Below are 19773 nucleotides of genomic sequence, written 5' to 3' on the forward strand. Positions count from 1 at the left end.
TCCTTTTAAACAGTACGTGCCTTCATTTAAAGGCAGCAGTGCTGCATTTTAAGACTGCTGGACAGTGTCAGAATAAAAGAGCTGTGATAGTGGTAGGTAGGAACCATGGCGATAAAGATAACCAGTTTGTGTTGTTAAGGATGAAGGGGACTTTTCTCTCTCTCATTCCTGCTGATGATGTTGGACATTCAGAGTGTTTTTTCTTCCTTAAAGTTTTCCTTTGGTGTTAATTCATGCTATTCTCAAAGGCACAACTGTATTGAAGAATAATTAAAAAAAAAAAACCTTGATGTGATAATTGTCTAAACAACCATCCACATAACGTTAAGTTGATCTAAATCTCAGGAAATTCATATATATTTTTATTCCTATTGTGGTTGTGATGAATGTAAAACGAGCCTTGTTCCTTTCTTCTGTCACAATGACTTACACTCTGTGCAATGCTTCGGTGGAACTGTTATAGATAAAATAGTTGATGTGATGAAAGCAGAAAGCACGAAAGGAAATCAAAGAAATCGGGAACCTTTCAAGCTGAGAAAGAATATATTTTGTTTTATCTGCTTCTCACATCTTTCAGGTTGGTTTTGACTCTTTGTCGTGTTTTTTTTTACGTATCTCAAACCATCTAGCAGTTTTACCCGATCCCTTTGAAATATTCTTTAATGGCCTGAAAGTGTACAAACGCAAAACCATGAAAATAATACTCGCTGTGTGTGTGTGTGTGTCCTCTTTGTTTCTCAGGGCTTGCAAGTGGATAACGATGTCACACAAACAAGTCCCGGGTCAGACGGAGCTCTTGCGCACAGGGACACACATCGCCTTGTAAGCTGTGACTGTGACCACGCTATCAAGGAAATTCCTCAGTCCTCCAGGGTCACCTCGGTGGGTTTCTCTATCTGCCAGTTTGTACAGCTGCGAAAGCTTCTGTTTCCACAACACACACAGACAGAGCACGCTCTGTGTGGACGCGCTGTCTCAGTCACCCAAGAAATCACTAAAGCTGAAGGTATTATTTGCCTCAACACAGGCCTGTGCCCATGATGACACAGTGACACTGAATAAGAAACCTGGCACTGTTGTGTAACATGACCTGATGTGGATCTTGTAAATAGCACATTTAATCTTGAAGATTAATGACCAATGATGAAATAATTGAAGTTACGTTAGTGTTATGTAAATTATGAGGTTAGTAGGCCACAACAGAATGTGTTCCCCTCCCTTCAGAGGTAGTCATCCAAACCAGCTGAGTTGGTAAACATGAATGTTGTTGCTTTACACAATATGCAGTAAGTATTGCAACTAATGGTTATTATTGATTAATCTGTAGGTGTTTTTGATTAACAATGTAATTTGTTTGTCTGCAATCAGTGCCAAATGATCAGGAGACACCTGAAAAAGTTTTGTTTTGTTCTATCAGCAGCACAACATTAAAGGTAGATATCAGTTTACTGTTATTTATGACAAGAATATCTTCATAATTGAGATGCTAGAAAATGCAAAATAACTAAAACAATCATCTGTTAGTAGTTGCTGACTACTTTTTTTCCCCCAAAATCAACGAATTGACTAATCCTTCCAGCTCTAGTAACAACGTTAGAAGTTCTGTTTATTGCTGTCATCAACAGTCAACTGCTTCTTCTTTTCACAGCTGCAGTGAGACGAAGGACGAAGCCACCAGGACGCCACAGGGAAAAACGATGGCCACAAAAGAAAATCAGACACAGATTGGGCACGCGGTACTGGCTCAGCATGTTCCACCTCCATCCACCGGGAGCAAACCCAGCCGAGAAGCCAAACATGCAAATGACGGCCAGGAAACGTGGCGATGCTCTGACCAACAGTGGAATTCAAAACAGCGCAGCAGCCCTTCGCTGCTCTTGTATAGGAAGTTGTCGTGTGACAGTGGGAAAGGGACCATTTTGGATGAAGAGTACGACTGCTTTGATTACAGCTCAAAAGTCGAAAGCACCAATGAGAAACTCTGTTCAGAGCTGTCGACTGGCGTGAATGTTGAAGGAGTAACTCTGGTATCTAGGAAAAGTTCAGAGGGTTCTGTGTGCCAGCTGGACACCTCTGGAGACAGTGTGGATGCAGGCAGGAACAAAACTGGCAGCTCCCAATGCTCCTGTACCACGTCTAGCCTTTACACAAATCCAGACGTGTTTTGTTGCCACAGTCCTAGATCCAGTCCAAGTCCCAGCTCCAGCCCAGTTCACAGTCCTCACCTCAGCTCCAGCCCTGCTTGCCCCAAGAAGAGACACATTCGCCGTGGCAGCCTGCCTGTGTCTATGCTGGCTTTTCACAAGGTAATGAAGGACGACAGTGGTGCCCGTGCATTTTAGAACAAGATTGGCAAAACAACACAATATTAACACTGTGAATGTATTGCTTTACATGAAAATTAAAATATTGTATTTTGCCTTGTTTTGTGCTTCTAGACGTCGCCTTTCTTCTCATCTCAGGGCCGTCCCACCAGTGAACCGAGCTCTTTGACGTCATCTCCCTGTAACTCCCCCCTCACCAACCACCGGCAGCATCGCAAAAATGGACACGTCCACCTGCACAACTTCAAAGATGCGTACTCAAGTTTAGAGAGGCTCAACAGGAAGCCGCGGGTTAACAGGTACTCCTTGGAGAAGCTATTCCTTCGACGGGCGTCTCTTGAAACCATGTCGCCGACTGACGAGGGGGCTTCCTCAGAGTGGACCAGGGACTGCAGCAGGGGCAACAGTAGCGATGAGGAGGATGGAGAGGTGCACTTGGACAACACAGAGTTTGTTAGAAACCGCAAAGAGCGTTCCACTGTCCTGGTCAGGCGGTTCTACAAGAACAATCAGACGGTATTTACAAGCAAGATTCAGTTTCTTTTGATGTTTTTGGCAAAGAACTGGAACTTTAAAAACTTTCTGTTTACTTTTTTCTTTTTATCTACATATTTACAGTCTTTCTCATTTGCTTTATGCTTAACAATAATGAGAAATGATAAGACGCTTTCCTTCTTTCCATAAGGTCATAAAGTCAGTGTGTACTGGGACCAGAGCCATTGTCAGGACGCTGCCGTCAGGACGTATCTCAGAGGATGTCTGGATGGTTGTTGTTGATCACAGATTCTGGGTTCCCAGCAAGAAGGAAATATGGCCAATCTTAATGCGAGGCATGGGTGAAGAGTTCAGAAGCTGCAGAGGGATGCTACGCTTTGTTGGAGTTAAGCTGCAGCAGGTAAGAGAATAAACGCAAAAAGCAGATGTGTATATATTTCACAAGACAATCTTACATTTACATGGTTGATAAAAACACTCCAGACTTAATGGATTCAAATGTGCCGCAGAAGCTGCTGATAAAGTCGTACGAGGACAGCAGTGCAGTGAACTTGTGCTGTCCTGGATACTTTATCTTTGGCATCCAAGCTACTGTTACCACACTTATGTTAAGAAAGAGCTGTTCCAAAACATCTCTCAAGGATTTCAGATAACTCTGCAGTGTTAATGTGAATAATTGACCTTGTTTCCCATAATTGTTCGAAGCTGATGGTTATTAAAGTTGCTTGTTTTTTTAATGAGTGTAGGAAATATGTTGCAGTGGAACTCTATTCAGTCGTGACTACGGATGCATAATTTCTGTCTCATTTTATTGGCAGATAAACAAGGAAATGTCATTATTGCTGGTCTTCTGTAATGGAATTTCAGAAATATCAGTGGACTAGCAATGCCACCCAAAACCCAGTTCTTATTTATGCCTCTCTCTCCTGTCCTCTGTTCTCTGTAATGCTGCCAGTTTACAAGGCTGGAGCCAATCGGGTCCTCGCAGAGCAGCAGACACACAGTCAGGCTTTATCTTACTCCAGTTAACCACATACTGTTGTAAGTGCAGCGCAAACCTGCAGAAATCTGTGTCCTCAACGGGCCTCCACCACCGTATTGATGCATTTCTAATCCTCAAGGCATTGGGTTTATATGTGGTTTGCTTTTTAAGTTCTCCTTTCTCTGCCACAAGTAAAAAAAAGAAAATGCAATACCTAAGAGCTGCATTGGCACAAGCATATTTATGACCGGATTGATTCTTGACTCACTGCAGAAAAAAGTGGTTCTTGGCTTTCGCTTTCCTCTGTTTGGGTTGAAATGTTATGCCTGTAATGCAAGGAAGATGAATAATTTGTTCAAGGAATATGTTAATAGACCAACACAGACACACATACACACAGGCTCTTTGTCCGGGGTAGGCCCCTGCTGCGGAAAAATGATTTATTCTCTGTTAGTTCTGCTCCCCATATTACTGACAGACTGAATGACTGAGCCTTCTGTGTGTGCGTGCAAGTGAATAGAGACTGAGCAGAGTTGGCATCTGCATTAAAGTTATAGCCATGGAAATTGGAGGGAGGCTGAATGAGCAAGACAGAGTCAGAAAATAAGAGAGAGATAGAAGATGGAGGGGAAAGGAGGCTGAGCGACGCATGGAGAGATCTGGGACGTTACGTTGTTATCAGGTTTCCAAGAAAGAGAATTTTACAAACATGAAAACCTCTCTCAGGAACTGTTTAACTTGAGCAACGCTGGCAGCAAAAAAAAAAAAAAAAAGTTAGGGAATGTGCTGCTTTATCCCCGTCTTTCAAGTGAAGCTAATAAGTAGTGCTTTTCATTGGTGGAGGTGCAAACATTATGTGAGAACTGAGAATCAGCAGCATCACGCAGGATATTCTCCAGTTGTTTTTTGTTATCTTATCCCTCCTTTTCCTGCGAAAACTCAAAGCACATGGAAGCTGAAACCCACTGCCTTACGGAGGCATAACAACCACTGAATTACACTAGAGTTAGTTTGTTATTTTCACTACCTGATGGTGTATTGTATTTCTATTTTTGTGTAAGTGTGGCTGTATGACCGATTGTTACTTTGCAGTATACCATGTATTTGCAAGCTAATTCATAAATAGATAGCAACTACTTTGCTGCTTTTGCTCAATGTGTGCCACCTACCTACTCACTTTGTACAATTCTAAATAATACCTTTAATGTTATTGCAAGAAACAAACTGCTATAAGTAATCTAACAAATATGATGACCAGAGCACCCAACTCACTTTTCCAAAGCACTTTTCATGCAAATCAGTGAAAGTGCAGGAGTGTTTGTGCAGGCACATGAGCGTGCATGTGACTGTGCATTTTGTCTGAAATTGCCTTTTTTACGATGGGATTCTGACATGTGCACTGCGGGCATAATATGGATGGATATGTACTTGTCTTTTTTTATGGATTCATGCATGGCCACAACAGAGCCGTACTGTCTAAAGTTTCTCACGTGTGGAGGGGGGCTCGTACACTCGCGCCATAAAAACACACGTACTTACGCTCAGTGTGCACGCTGCAGTGTGGTTTCTGACTTTGCCAAAGTGTTTTTATGACTCCTTTGTGGTCGCAGAAATACGGGCTGAGTTAAGTCCAGGGAGAGCTGCTTTAATAATGAGCCTATTGAAAATGGGGGAGTTGCCAGCACTTCCCTTGTCAAAACACCATCTAAGCTCCTCCAGTAAGGGGTCACCAGAGAAACTCAGACAAACACTGAGCAGCAGTGAATAAGTAGAGTTGTAGCAGGGTTGTCATCAGGCTCATAAAGAAAAAAACTGTGAAAAGAGGAGGAACCAATCCCATTACGAACAAATAGGAGTCAAAAACAAGTAGCTGCAAAGAAACACAATTCTTCCATTTTCTTGTTTTGTTTCATCGTATACAACAGATACAGTCACAACAAGAGAAGCTTCAGAGAACATACACTGTAGTCAAAATCCTACACAGTGTTTAAGCCAAAGAAGTACATCATGTTTCTTTTATGTGGAACCATCTGGTCAGACTAAAGTCGACAAGTTGCCAGAATAATATTATGTATGCAGTGTTCTGCACACACAGATTACAAATGATTGCATAAGTCTTCACACAATTCACACAACTTTATAGATGGAAACATGCAAGCGCTTTGGCACACACAGTCACACTTTATGGTACACGGGCCCCCCTGTATGTGGGCATTTAAGCCTGACTGTGCAGTAATCATGTTGAGGAGTTTTCTAGATGTATCCTGTGGACTTGTGTGTTTATTGCTACAACTAATGAAGCGAGCCAGAGAACACAGGATTATATGAAGGAGGGATTGGAGCAGGGCAGCAGCCACAGAGAGGGAAAGAGAGTGAAGGAGGGGTTACATGCTAGGAGAGAAAGGAGGAGAAAATTAGATTTTAACAGTGGAAAAAGAGGAAAATGTGCCATGAGAGAAAAGTGAACATGCTAGTGGTGGGGGGCTATTTGAGAGGGAATAGGGAGAGAAGGCGAAGAGAACGTTTAAATCAAGACCAAGCGCTGCACTCGAATGTTTTTTTTAATAAGTTTTAGTATAATTTAATGAGCTTATGAAACTCTATGCATAATCCTGAGTATTTTTTCTGCTGTTGAGCTACCAATAACCACAAACACTTCTCCATATGCATCTGAATACCAGTGTTATTAAATGTTTTCAAGATTAGACAATTATTTCTTAGGACAGTACAAAGGTTTTAGGGTAGCGCAAATAAGAAAATGCAGGGATTGCATTTCTGTATTTGCATCTCTGCATTTAATGCAGGATAGGATAAGTGTTTCCTTACGTTATGCTGGTGTAACGGTAAAAAGCTCATGTATAAACACACCTGGCGCAGGGATCAAACAGTCTCTCAAGCCAGAAGCATTTTATTGTTTGCCTTTGTGGAGTCTACCAATTAGAGCCCTGCTGAGTCCTTTCATTTAGCTCAAACTGATGCTAGGCTCAGTGGTTCGTGACCATTTAAATACTTTAACAGAAGCAGTTTGGGCCCAGTGGGGATTGGGCAGAGAGATGGATGCTTGTAAATACATCTTCCTCCCATCACTGGGGATGCAAGCAGTTTTTAGGAACAGGAATTCTTCCCTCAAGGGACGCTCAGTGTTTTTCCTGTTTCCCTCAGTATATCTTGTCATAAGTAGACTTGCAGCGAGAAGGTTGCCAGATCAAACCCTGGAATATCTGCAGTGGGAAAGCAAATAAAAGTGTCTTGTGCTGTATTTCAAGAACTGCTCTCGCCGTATTCTTTAAAAAAAGCATCTTAAACCCAACAGGACTGTAGTTGTGCTATAAGCGCACTAATTTAATTATACCTTTGGTAAATGTTATGGTTACTAGTTTTAACCCTCTGAACTCCAAGCAGTTCCTTTTTTTTTCTCCTGTCGGATTTCCACTCGCTGCGGACTCATTTTTCACAGCAATATAAAATCCTTCACCTCTATGGAAACAGCACAACCAAGGCTAGAATCAGACAGAACTCAGAGAGAGAATTCAAATTTGGATTATTTGATTTACAATTTGGGGAAAAAAAAGCTGTAATCAAACTGAACAAGTGTCCAAATGTGTTACCAGTACTAGAAGAAAAATGGGTGACTCTATATACTACAGACATTTTACTATTTGTGGTTTAATGTGTTACTCTTCTTGTGTCCTGTCTGCTATGTGCAAACACAACCTGCAGCCGCCTCAGTTCAGCCAAAAAGTCCCTGAATTTTTGTCATGTGACGGTTGGTTGCAGCAGAGTCAATAATGACTTCATGGTTGCGTTGGGAGCGCAGACTTTTATCTGTTTAGTGCAAACACTTCATGTTTGGTGATTATTTAAACAAGACACAACAATATTGATTCAGGTGAAATATTAGGATTTCTAGCTCAGGTCTGGACATTTTTTCTGATGAAACAATGTCATGTGCCGTACATGTGGATGTGTAGTTCAATGACTGTCGGAAAGTTGAAAATCTGCTGATTCTTCCTGTTTTCTGAGTTTCTTTCTGTGATAAGGGTGTGATTTTGATTATGTTTTTGAAGATGAAACACCTTTTAGTGTTCACAGGGTTATTTATTTCAGCATCTTTTAAAAGGAACTTATTTTTTTTTATATAATTTTGATGTGAACATAACACGCGCCTCACCTCTTGCTGTGAGGAAACTTGTCAGTCAGTGCTGCAAATTGAACATGTAACACATTCAGAAGTGTTTTATGTATTATCAGTGTTCTCCAAAGGGTGTTCATTAGCTTTAGCTCATTCAACCTAACCCTAAGCCTGAGGATTGGATTGTTCTTTGGGAGTCAAAGTGGACTTTTCTCCTTTATGTAGGTTTACTAGCTTTATTTTTTTTCATCAAAGGAACCAGATATTTTCTTACTCGGTTATTAACCTTTTGTATTGATGATACAGTCAGGAGAAGGCCCGTTCACACCTTTGAAGTGTTCCTGCCTGTCACCTGAAATACCTTGAGCTCCTCTCACTTTGAAATAGTGCTAATTAGGTCACATTACACCTTCCAACCTGAAGTTATCAAGTTCAAAGTATGATCACTTGTTTATCTTCTCCATACTCCATATTGTCTTCTGCTGCTGTAGCACCAAGTTTCTGCTCATTAGTGATGCATGTTGGTCTATTCTCTTATTAAACTATTTGTAATTTGCTTCATTTAGGGATTACTGCTTAATAAAGACTCGTACTGCCTCAGAGTGACTCTGTAACCCATTTTCATTCTACCTTTTACCTGTTTATCTGGGAAGGTAACTGGTATAACTGAAATGTGAAACCCAGACGGATTGTTGATTACGTTGGAGTTTTTCTATTATCTGGTCCCCAGGATGTCATCATAACTGTGACTTCTTGTATGTCTATTCTTATGGAAATAGGCAGTAAGGCTCAAAATAAAAGGTAGTTGAACAAAAACAAGTAGTATCTAGTTTGAATCTCAGAACCGACAGGCTTGAACGTGTGCATCATTTCCTGAAAGGAGTTTATCAGCTGTTGTGTTAGTGCTACCCTCTCTTTCTTTCTTCCTGAGACCCACACATGCATATTCACTGTGTTCTTCCATCTCCCATGCTGTGGCTTTGCAGTTAGCGATAATCAGAGCCACACACACACACACACACACACACACACACACACACACACACACACACACACACACACACACACATTCAGTACGTTTCACTTTCACTTGTTTTTCCACTCAGCTTTTGAAAAGCTAAGTACGACTGTTAAACTGCTTCTCATGTCTAAGCTGCAAATGCAAAAATTGAAGAAATCAGTGCGTTAAATGTTGTTTATACCGAATCTCAGCATGTCTTTCAGTAAGTTGTTGCAGTGCATCAATGGAGAATACAAACTGTTGAAATATCAAAGTAAGCAAATCAAATTTTCTGCCTTTCCCTGTAGCTGTAACCCAAATTAAACTTTTCCAAAACCGAGTCTGTTACAGAAGCTCGATATATGAATGAACTGACAATGATTGAAAACATTTTTTCTCACTAATGCTCTGGAACAAATTGGGACAAATTTGATAACCTTCCAGTGGGCTGTGGCTAACGACAGTATGACTTGCAGTACTACAGTACAGTGCCGGCTGACGGTGCCGAACTCTGGGTTATTTTTGTTGAGCAAATATTAACTTTATTGTCCAAAGCAATAAGATTAAAATACAGCCTTCGAAACATGGAAATTCTTGTTAAACTCACTCCTGTTTGCTCTGTTGAATGCTGTGTTCCCTCTTCGCCTTCGCCTTTGAAAAGAGGTGATTCAGGAGCTGAGATAATAACTTCTGTAAACAACCTCCACCTCTTGGTTTCTAATTAGTGCTTGTTTCGAAGGCAGTGCTTCAAGAGAAAATGTCCAACATATACGTGGTTTTAAAACACTCTTTCGGTGCCGGACGTTTTAAAGAGGTGAGGTTGCATTGATTGGTTTTCCAGGTAATTGTTTCTGTAAATAGACTGCTGGGGTCATCAGAAAGTCAGCATCATTTATCGCAGGTGGTTTTCTTTAGGTGTATGTTTGCAGCGAATGAAAAGGCCATAAGAGCACATGCTGTATACATGCAAAACAGACTCCTTGTTATGATAATAATAAATGGATGTGGGTGTCTGTGGCTTACAGTGTGAGATGTTGATTCCTGTGCACAAACACACACAGTGAAACAATGCTGAACTAATTAGGTTAGGGTTATTTAAACGGTTGAACTGACTGCATTTTTCATTAGAATCACAGATGACTGAGCGAGCATACACTATCAGTTTGTGTCTTTTATGTTTGACTGTAGGTGGTGCAGGTGGCTAGCACTGTTGCCTCGCAGCACGAAGGTCGCTGGTTTGCGTCCTGGGGGCACCGGAATCTTTCTGTGTGGAGTCTCCATGTTCTCCCCGTGCAGCGTGGGTTCTCTCCGGGTTCTCCGGCTTCCTCCCACAAGGTCCAAAAACATGTTGAGGTTAATTGGTGATTCTAAATTGTCCGTAGGTGTGAATGTGAGTGTGCTTGGTTGTCTGTCTCTAAGTGTAGCCCTGTGATAGACTGGTGACCTGTCCAGGGTGTCTCCTGCCTTCATCCTGAGTCAGCTGAGATAGACTCCAGCCCCCCATGACCCTGGTGAGGATTAAGCGGTGTATAGATAATGGATGGATGGATGTTTGACTGTATGGTTTTTAGTCGGTTACTGTATGTACACTGTAATGCTCTGACGAAAAAACAGGTTGGATGTCAAATATGCAAGAAAAACGATATAGATGATGCCAGGCTGTGAAAACTGGCTGAGCATGGTGTGCACATATTTACATTATAGACAGATTGCAGCTTGCAATTATAGCATGAGACACCTGTTGTTTTTTTTGTATGTACTATAGGAAAGTAATTTGCATGTTTTGTATGTTCTTGTGTTGGCGGTATGAATCAATTCAGCTGTTTTTGCATAAATTTGCACAGTCGGTAAAAAGAACAAGAGTAAAGCATTGCTCTTATTTGCTACTGGAGAAGTTAGTCGACATTTATTTGGCACTGTGCATGCTGATCGTATCAAACTTATTGCACAGTTCCACTTGAATGTGCCGGATAGGATTCTAGTTCCGGTGGTGATTGACTCCACTGCAGAAAGTTAGTAAAAACGTTTTAAAAAGGACGTTCAGATAATCTTTGTACCTTGTGTTCCAAGATGGTAAAGTAGCTAGATAACATGTTGATTGATTGATTTACACTTGTTTAAGTTTGGGTTAAAGCAATAGTTAGATGACCATATAAACATTAAAACTCCCTTTTAATGGGCTAAAAGTTATTCTCTACAAAATATCTATATTTAAACTAAAATCTATTTAAAATAATGTGTCTCAACCATTGTCTTGGAGATAACCTCTCTGTTTAAGCCCCTTATGTGCTTCACATTAACTTTGGAATACATTTTGACGTTGTATGATGACTGGGGAATTTGTCTCCTATCATTTCTACTGAAAGCTCATTTAAAATGGATATTATAATGGCCGTATTATTACAGTGAGACAAAATCTGTTTCAGTGTTCAGAGGAGCAGCCGAGTACTTTATTGAGACAGATATGAGACAAAATGGTGAACCCATCCTTTCAGGCAATCTAATGGATCTCTTAATCTTCTGTATCTTCTCTCAGATCTCAGATTTTATTAGCAAAGAGCAATACACAAGCATTCCTGCAATCATCCAGCTCACGTAGAAATATAAAACATAATATCTAACTAGCATCATAAAAAACAAAGACTTCACTGACGTCTATAAAATGATTCGATAAGGGAACAAAAGATTTCTGGATTATGACTTTATCAGACCCCAAAGCTACACACACACACACACACACACACACACACACATGATGTCCTCCTTGTATGTCACACTCATTTAACCTTGTGTCTATCACTCTTATGTTCTCTCTCTGGGTGTTGTGCCACTACAAAGGAATGTGCCGAGCAGGCCACTTTCTCGCCCAGCTGGGTGTTATGGCTTAGCCAGAGATTACAGAGAGAGAGAGTGTGTGTGTGAGTGTGTGTGTGTGTGTGTGTGTGTGTTGAGATACACTCTTGTTTAGTCAGATGTCTGCTTACACAGAAAAGGGGTAGGACAGTAAATATCTAGCATACCTCTGTAAGGAGTACTGTTTTTCACAATGACAGTATCTCGAGCAATGTGACCCCTCGGATGTTAGAACATGGTGAGACTCAGTTCCGTTGCTTTTTTAAAAAGTTTACTTGAATCCGCTGCACAGGAGCACATGTGGCTGCTGCGCTTGTTCTCGCTGAGGCACATTTTATCTGTTTGTTTTTGTGAAGTGACGGAGGGGTGTCAAAACTGCACGTGGGTGTGTTTTTGCATCACTGGGTTAGTGTGCGTGTCGACGTTAGCTGTTAGCTTAGGCCTTTTTGCATCTCCGTGACATTGTGGGAAAATCGCACTGCTGCAGAACTGGGGAAGTGTCCCTGCAGAGATTTAAAAGAGGGGAATGCTAAAGAAGTGTGTTTTGGGACTCAACTTTCACTGTCGCATTAACAGTTAGGCACACGCGAGCAACTGTACCTCGACTTGTGTGAAGGGATTTAGGGAAGGCTTTATCCTTATTTCAGCACCAATATTCATCCAAAACCATCACAGCGGCTTAATGCTCAATCACTTTGCTGTACAGTTTCAGATCTATTGGGCTACCAAATTAAATAACAATAACACTTAACTGGGATAAAAACAGGCACCAACAGCTTATATTAATGACACTCACCAGTAATGAATGTAATATGTTTTTTTCTTCCAACAAGACCTAAACAGGAGCTGAAGTTTGTTGCTTCCAATCGTTTAGGACGATTTCCTCTGAGTTTGTTTAATACTGGCAGCATCAAACAGCAGTAGGAGGACCTCCAAAGAGAAAGAGAGAGACTTGTGCGCATTTACGCACAAAGGAAGAGAAATACTTTTATTAGCATTATTATAAATTATCCCTGACATCAAGTTGGGATCCAAGTGACACTGTGTAGACAGAGAGGTGAGCTGTTACACAGGGTCACAGTTTATAAGTTGAAGTTATTTAGCTACATATTTTGTCACATGGAGGCAGTTTGGATCCTGAGCTTTCAGCTTTAGTGTTGTAGAAATGAGAAATAAACTGGACTGTTTGTTATTTGGACACTTAGATAAGATACTATTGGTTTAGATTTAGTTTTTTATTGCATTATACATCACATGGTTTATTGTCTAATCTGGCATATATGACAAGTATTGTGTTGGATCTCTCCAACACTGTGGTGGCTATTTCAGAATGCTGTTGCTTTATCAGTTTGATGAAGCCAGCAATGTTTCATATCCCTTGTCTGAATAGGGCTTTCCTGTATGTGTCACTTGTCACCTCAGAAACATATTATTCTGTTGAATTTTTATGGCTTTTGGTGACTAACACTTAAAGTTTCTGATCTTTTGACCTCTCCCAGTTTCGTCACTTTCCTGTGATATAGTATCTCTGCTCACAACACTCTGTCTACATGGCTGCTACATGTGTCACCCAGTTTCTGTACTCCTCCGATGATGTAATCACATTTTAGTGTTGGACATAAACCCAAAACACCACATGTACTGTACCTACTGGATTAACTGAAAAACCATTGGGATGGATAGAAACCAGCAATACTCCCAAAAGCATGAATCCGCTGTGGGTCATGCTATTATTGTTGCACTCAAAGAATAACACAATTGGTGTAAAAATAGCCAGCCACCTCCCCTTCCTAACTCTTTTGCCTAAATTGAAGCAGTCAACCAGCAAGGATTTAGTCCAAATTAAGCCCTTAATCTTGCAGGAGGCGGTACGATGATGATTTCGATGGCATCTTCTGTTTTTGTGCAGCAACACTGAGATGGATCACCTAAAGGAAAGTCAGAACAGCAGCTTTAAGAAACTTAAAGTATCTTTTAGTGTAATTTGAATCAAAGAGGCTTCGTACTGAAGCACAATGAAACCTCGTTGACCATCACATAGCTCACTTAAGTGTTGTGGAACACTGAATCTCAGGTAAACATTAATTAGCAGAGTGTGTATTCTTTAAGCATTAAAGTAGCTCTCTATTTTCCCACCTGTGCTTCCTGCTTGTGTAAAATATATCATGGAAGTGGCTATGATGAAGAGAGAGAACTGATTTGAGTGGGTATAAACAATGGCATATAGACCAGCCTTTGGTTCCATCTAGTGGAGAATATTTTTTTTCTCTTGCAAATGAACTTGGATTGCTAAACATTTTTGGTATGTGAGTACCTGGGACTGCTGAAGAAATTGTTGGCATACCAGTTGTACTGACTGTTGCTCTTTGATCTGCATTTGGTGTGTGTTTGTGTGACCAAAATTTGCATATTTTATTATTACTGTATGTCATAAATAAATGTTGTGTCTTTGAGACGTCAACTATTTAGGAGACAAAATGAGCAAATTAAAATCATCACCTAAGGCTCTTTGAAATTGTGATGGCTATTTTTATTATTTTGTAACATTTTATAAATGAATTCTTTAGTAAATTAATTAAAAACATCCATCCATCCATTATCTATACACCGCTTAATCCTCACTAGGGTCGCAAGGGACCTATCCCAGCTGACTTAGGGTGAAGGCAGGGGACACCCTGGACAGGTCACCAGTCTATCACAGGGCTACACTTAGAGACAGACAACCAAGAGACATTCACACCTACTAACAATTTCGAATCACCAATTAACCTCAACATGTTTTTGAACTGTGGGAGGAAGCCGGAGAACCTGGACAGGGAGAACACGCAAACTCCATGCAGAAAGATCCTAGGTATCCTCACCGGATCGCGAACCGGCAACCTACTTGCTGCGATACAACGGTGCTAACCACTGCCCCGCCCTGCAGCCCACCTTTTTTTAAGCCTATAGTTATGTCTTTTAATTGCTTGTTTTGTCCAACTAACAGTCAAAAATGGGAAGACAACTGTTTTTATACAGATAGAAGTGCTCAGATGCAGTAGTTTTTAGTTTTCAGTGCTTACATATTTATCCACTAGAGGGCAGCATGCTTTTGGAATTAACAGGACATTACTATATTCAAGAATTACTTTACAATTTGTGTGTAAATGCAGAGTTTCCAACACGACACTGTAATAGTCACTCCAGGGTGTAAGAGGAGGGTAGAGGTGGCAGGCTGGCATCTCCATTCAGTGCACAGAAATAGACAACACCACGTCAAACTACATTATATTATCGACTTAGTTCATATTGATCCCTGACTTTATGTCTTCTATAGACAATTAATGTAATAAATGTAGTGTAATACATGAGTCCGACTCCCTATTACTGGCTCAGGAGACCCGTCTCATTAGCGGAGTATTGATCAAAGACATGCAAAGCGTAGACTGAGGGCAGGGCAGCTGTTTGCTTTGTTCTGAAAACCACTTTGATGTCAACTAAGCATGAAACAGATTAATTTTTCCACTTGATTAGGCAGATGCAACAGGACACACTGCATTCATTTAGACCTGTGACTGTTGTGATTAAGAGTGTCCACGTGTGACGATACATAATTCCCTGTTGGCGTTGGTTTGAGCAAAATTTGGATATTTACCAAAAGAACAAATTTGGTTCCTCCTGTAGAGAGGTGCTAGCTCAGTATTTCTTCTGTATATGTTTGTAAATTGTTGCTTTACTTGTTCCAGGTCAGAGGTCAGGGTACAGAGCTTAAACTTTAATAAAAGCAATTTTTCTCAACATAAATGGGTTGTTTTGTAAATGGAAAATCCAGCATCTAAAACGTTAAGTATTATTCAAGTATTTAATGGACATAATCATGTTTGTTAAGGAAATTGATCATCTCCTTGGTTTATATTTTGTTTGCCTTGCCATGTAACTATAATCAGTGTATACTTCTGTTAATGTTTTAAAGGCCACTGTCATTAACGTCCCGCCACTGTTTACATGTTAACAGTGTCTAATGTGTCAGCAGAGAGCGTGTTGATGGACATAATGATAATATAGAGTTTGTTTGCAATAAACTGCAAGGGCTGTGGGCTACGATGAGCAAGCTGACCTCAGCAGAGGAGCCACAACTCTGGTCTTTAATTAGAGGTTGGCATAGAAACATTCACCCGAGCGAAGCTAATAGTAAGGATCAAGTGGCTGCACCTCTGTCTCTGTTGGCCTAACGGCCCCACGGCGTCACCTGAACAGCCGAGCTGGAACACGGATATTGTTTAGCCATTAAGATGTCCTGAAGGTGATTTGAGCTCAACCGAACCACAGAATTTACCCAGGAGAGTGTTTTTATAGGGTCAGTAGTGTTGCTGAATTAGCCAATTAGTTAATAGTTGCCAGGTTAACTAAATAATCATGTAGTGATGATTCGGTAAAGGGGAAGATTTGCTGCCTCGTTGTGTCGGACAAAACAAGTCATTTAAATACAGCAATACAACACAACGGTTATTTGCAAGAATAACTGTCAGAAAATTAAAACGATTGTTACACAACGCCTCTCATATCGTTATCACATGTTGCTCAGTTCAAACAGACACTACAGTTTAATAAGATTGCAGGAGGTGGCGGTTAATCTTATATTTAGTTTGCATAGGACAAATTGAATCGACACAGTAATATTTTCTGTTCAGCTGCAGGCTCCTGCTGAGTTTAATTTCCTGATTACCTGCGAGTTATCTTGTTGCGTTGCTAAAATGAATAGAGCACTACACTGCGACATAAACATCACTTTATCTTTTATTTTATTTTTCCCCCCGATCAACTTAAAACACTTCAAACTGATCAGCTGTGGTGGAAATTTAGTTTGGGCTCAAATGGCTCATGATGGTTCTGGAGACGAGCGGCTCTAAGGTCCATTTTCAGGTTCTGTGTAATTGTCCCTAATCAAAACACAGAGGCTTTATTTAACATTGTTTACACGTTGGACGGGCTCCAAGGGAAGGATCGATTGAAACCTTGTATACCAGCGTCTCCTGTGTCTTTGTGTGTTTAGAGTGGGCTCTCTGATACAATCTCCCCTCTTGCTGCTGGGCCGTGATGGGCTTGTTGCCTCATAACCTAATATGGGGGTGCCCTCTGTGTCGAAGGAGAGATCTCAAAGTCTTCTTCTCGTTTTCCTTCCCATTTATCTTTCTCTCCCTCTATTTTCTCCTTCTCTGCTACGTTTGCTGTTGTGGAGATCTCTCACACACCCTCTCTTCCTCTCTCTCTCTCTCTCCCTCTCTCTCCCCCTCTCATGCTCTTTCGCTCGAGCCTCCTCTCTCTCACTTAGAGGCTAAGAGGGATTGGAGCTTGGTGGTTTTTTTTCTTCCTTTCTCTTCAATATATCAAGCCTTTTTCTGTGCTACAGTAAGTAAACTGTTTACTACGAGTTCTTGCTGTACTTAGAGGAAAAACTTTCAGCTTCAAGCACCTTTTCATTCATTATGTCTCGTTGCCGTAATGAACTGTACCGCCAGATTTATACCGCTGTCTAATCAGTGTTGCTGCAACAGAATTCGTGTAGTTAATTAAGCTTAATGTCTTATGCAAAGTTGAATTTAGGGAAAGTATTAATGAAGTGCTGTCAAATGCATTTGACCTCATCTGCTCTTGCGTTCGCTTCAACATGAAAAACAAAAAAGCAAGTTGTGCAGGAAGATCTTTTAAAGCCAGATCTGGGGAGGAAATAACATTTTGAATATGCAAGAAGGCATATCGCGATACAGTCGTAGTAACCGTGCGACAACATCCAAGTAAAAGCATGCTTAAAACACAGCTTCCTCATTTTACAGACTGCGTTTAACCGCGCGTAGTATCAGGAGTAATTTATGTCTAGAACTTTCAAAAAGTGAAAAAAAAAAACATTCATCAGGCTTATCTCTGGCTGTCTGAGCAGCACTGTGCGCTGTTATGTAGGAGAATGTGGTGGCTCACTGTAGTATGACATCATGAGAACTGTAAGTGGGGGAGTGTGGTGGTTTCGAGGGGTCCCGCTGGGTGCTCTGGGTAATGGGTTCCAGGTTGTTTTGGCCCTCACCATGACCCCGCGTTTTTTTTTTTCTCTTTCCGACTCCATCTCCAACTGCTCTGTCATAGTCCTACACCTCTGCTGCTTCTCTCTTCTTTCATCTTTGTCTCATTTTTGCCTTCTTTTCCCCTTACGTAACTTGGGTGTTTCTGTCTTGTAATTTAAGTTAAATCATCTATTAGGAATGAAAACATATTCACCAACTAACACGCAGGGATTACAGGAAGAAGGATTCTAACAAGCAGAAGCCTTTTTTTTTCTCAGCCATTAATAAAGCTGTTGGTGCCTCAGTCAGACTTCATAAATGACCCCCTGTCCTCTTTGATTCCTCCATCGTGTTGGCTGGCCTGCATACGTGCTTTATCTGCAGTAGATTGTTGCATGAACACATCACAACTTTGTAGCTGCCATGTTTTCCTTTTTGCTTTTCTGTTGATTTGTTTCCATAACAGTGTAAATAAAAATGCTGAACTCATGATGATGATGAAGTAGATTGGTGACGTGGATGGTTGCACCAGAATTTGAGATGCTGTTTAGCTTAAGTTCGACCCTTAAATAAGACCTTTAGAATCCACTATGTGGCTTATGCTGCTCCTCTAAGTGAAGCTTTGTTTTTGTTCCGACCCCTTACATTGCTGTGGTGCAGTAATAATCACAACTATGAACTTTATATGAAGGCTTAGTAAAGACATACAGCTCCTTTAGCTTCCCTTTTGTCTTCTGTGTAATTAGACTGAACTTATTCCGAATGATCTACTATGATTCTTGCAATATTAATAATTAGATCTCCTCAGAACTGTTGCAGCATTTTCTATTAACCTGCTGATGTTACAAGTGTGACCAAACACAACTTGTCATTCCCTTTCTACTCCCTGTTTGCTCTCTGCAGATTAGATTATTTAGTCCTTTCCTGTAAGTGTATTTTATGCTGCACTTTCTCCTTGTTCTTCATTGCTTGTTTTTTTATTTTTCTTCTTCTTCCTCTTGCTGGCTCTAAACGGGGTCAATGACCAGCAAATGCAGCCACAAGCTGATTATCTGTAAATTTGTTTTCATGTTTGTAAGGCTGCAGCGTGTCGCCGTTGTGTGTTGTACTTCAGTTTAACTTCAAGCTGTATTTGTTTGAGATCCTAATAAATAGTGTGCATTTTTAGTTTTTTGGTTTTTTTTGCCCATCACTCTCAAGTTTTGCACTGCTCTTGACACACATACACACTAAGTACACACCATAATACCCTAAGCTTGTTAAAGGTGTGAGCCGGTGCTCGGGAGGTGGGCCCAGCTCTTGGATCTTTGGTGAAACAGCTCCTTGTGAAATTCAACAGGGGATTATGATTCAAGTCACCCTTGGCCTCCCTCTCCATTTCCTCTGTTGTGCTCCCGTGTTTTTCTCTCCTCACCTCCCCTCTTTGTCTTTCCTGCCACTCTGGTCTTTTTCATATATTCCCCCCCTCCTCTTTCTCATCCTTAATTTTTCACCTCCTCTTCCACTTCATCTTCGCTTCTCCTCCTGCTGTCCGTTCAACCACTCTTCCTGTTTTGGCAAACCTTCCTCAAACCTTGTTGATCTCATTTTTCTTTTTTTTTTGTCCTTCCTATCCTTCCAACTGTTTCTCATTCTGTCTTAAATTGTCATTATTATGTTTTGATTTCCTGTGGTTGGTCTAAAAACCTGCAGCTGCTTTTGATGTTTGGTTCCGGACAGGTCACACATTTTGTTGATGCTACTGTACATTTAGTCCTTTTAAGTTTTTAGATGCTGCATGGAAGGCTTAAACCTGATTGTGTAACTGGGGCTCTGAGCCAGCGGGTCGTAAGCGGTATTAAACACTTAAATGAATTATGCACTGTTATAAAATAAAGTTTTGAAATACAGATTTGTGTTCTGAATGATTTTGTATACCCTCATAATTGCTGTAACCTAGAATTTATGTTATT

At 40.7% G+C, this 19773-nt stretch overlaps 1 protein-coding gene across 1 annotated transcript in view; it reads left to right on the forward strand.

Annotated features, from left to right (window-relative positions):
* plce1 (phospholipase C, epsilon 1) overlaps positions 1-19773 on the forward strand; it is an 89963-nt gene that overhangs the window by 13209 nt on the left and 56981 nt on the right. Inside the window, exons 2-5 of the mRNA XM_008277589.1 lie at positions 742-882; positions 1649-2306; positions 2439-2840; positions 3010-3219. Of these exons, the coding sequence (XP_008275811.1) occupies positions 1698-2306; positions 2439-2840; positions 3010-3219 (1221 nt within the window). The 5' untranslated portion in view covers positions 742-882; positions 1649-1697. The remainder of the gene's footprint in view (positions 1-741; positions 883-1648; positions 2307-2438; positions 2841-3009; positions 3220-19773) is intronic.

The sequence above is a fragment of the Stegastes partitus genome, unplaced genomic scaffold (assembly GCF_000690725.1).
Source record: "Stegastes partitus isolate 25-593 unplaced genomic scaffold, Stegastes_partitus-1.0.2 Scaffold101, whole genome shotgun sequence".
Classification (NCBI taxonomy): domain Eukaryota; kingdom Metazoa; phylum Chordata; class Actinopteri; family Pomacentridae; genus Stegastes; species Stegastes partitus.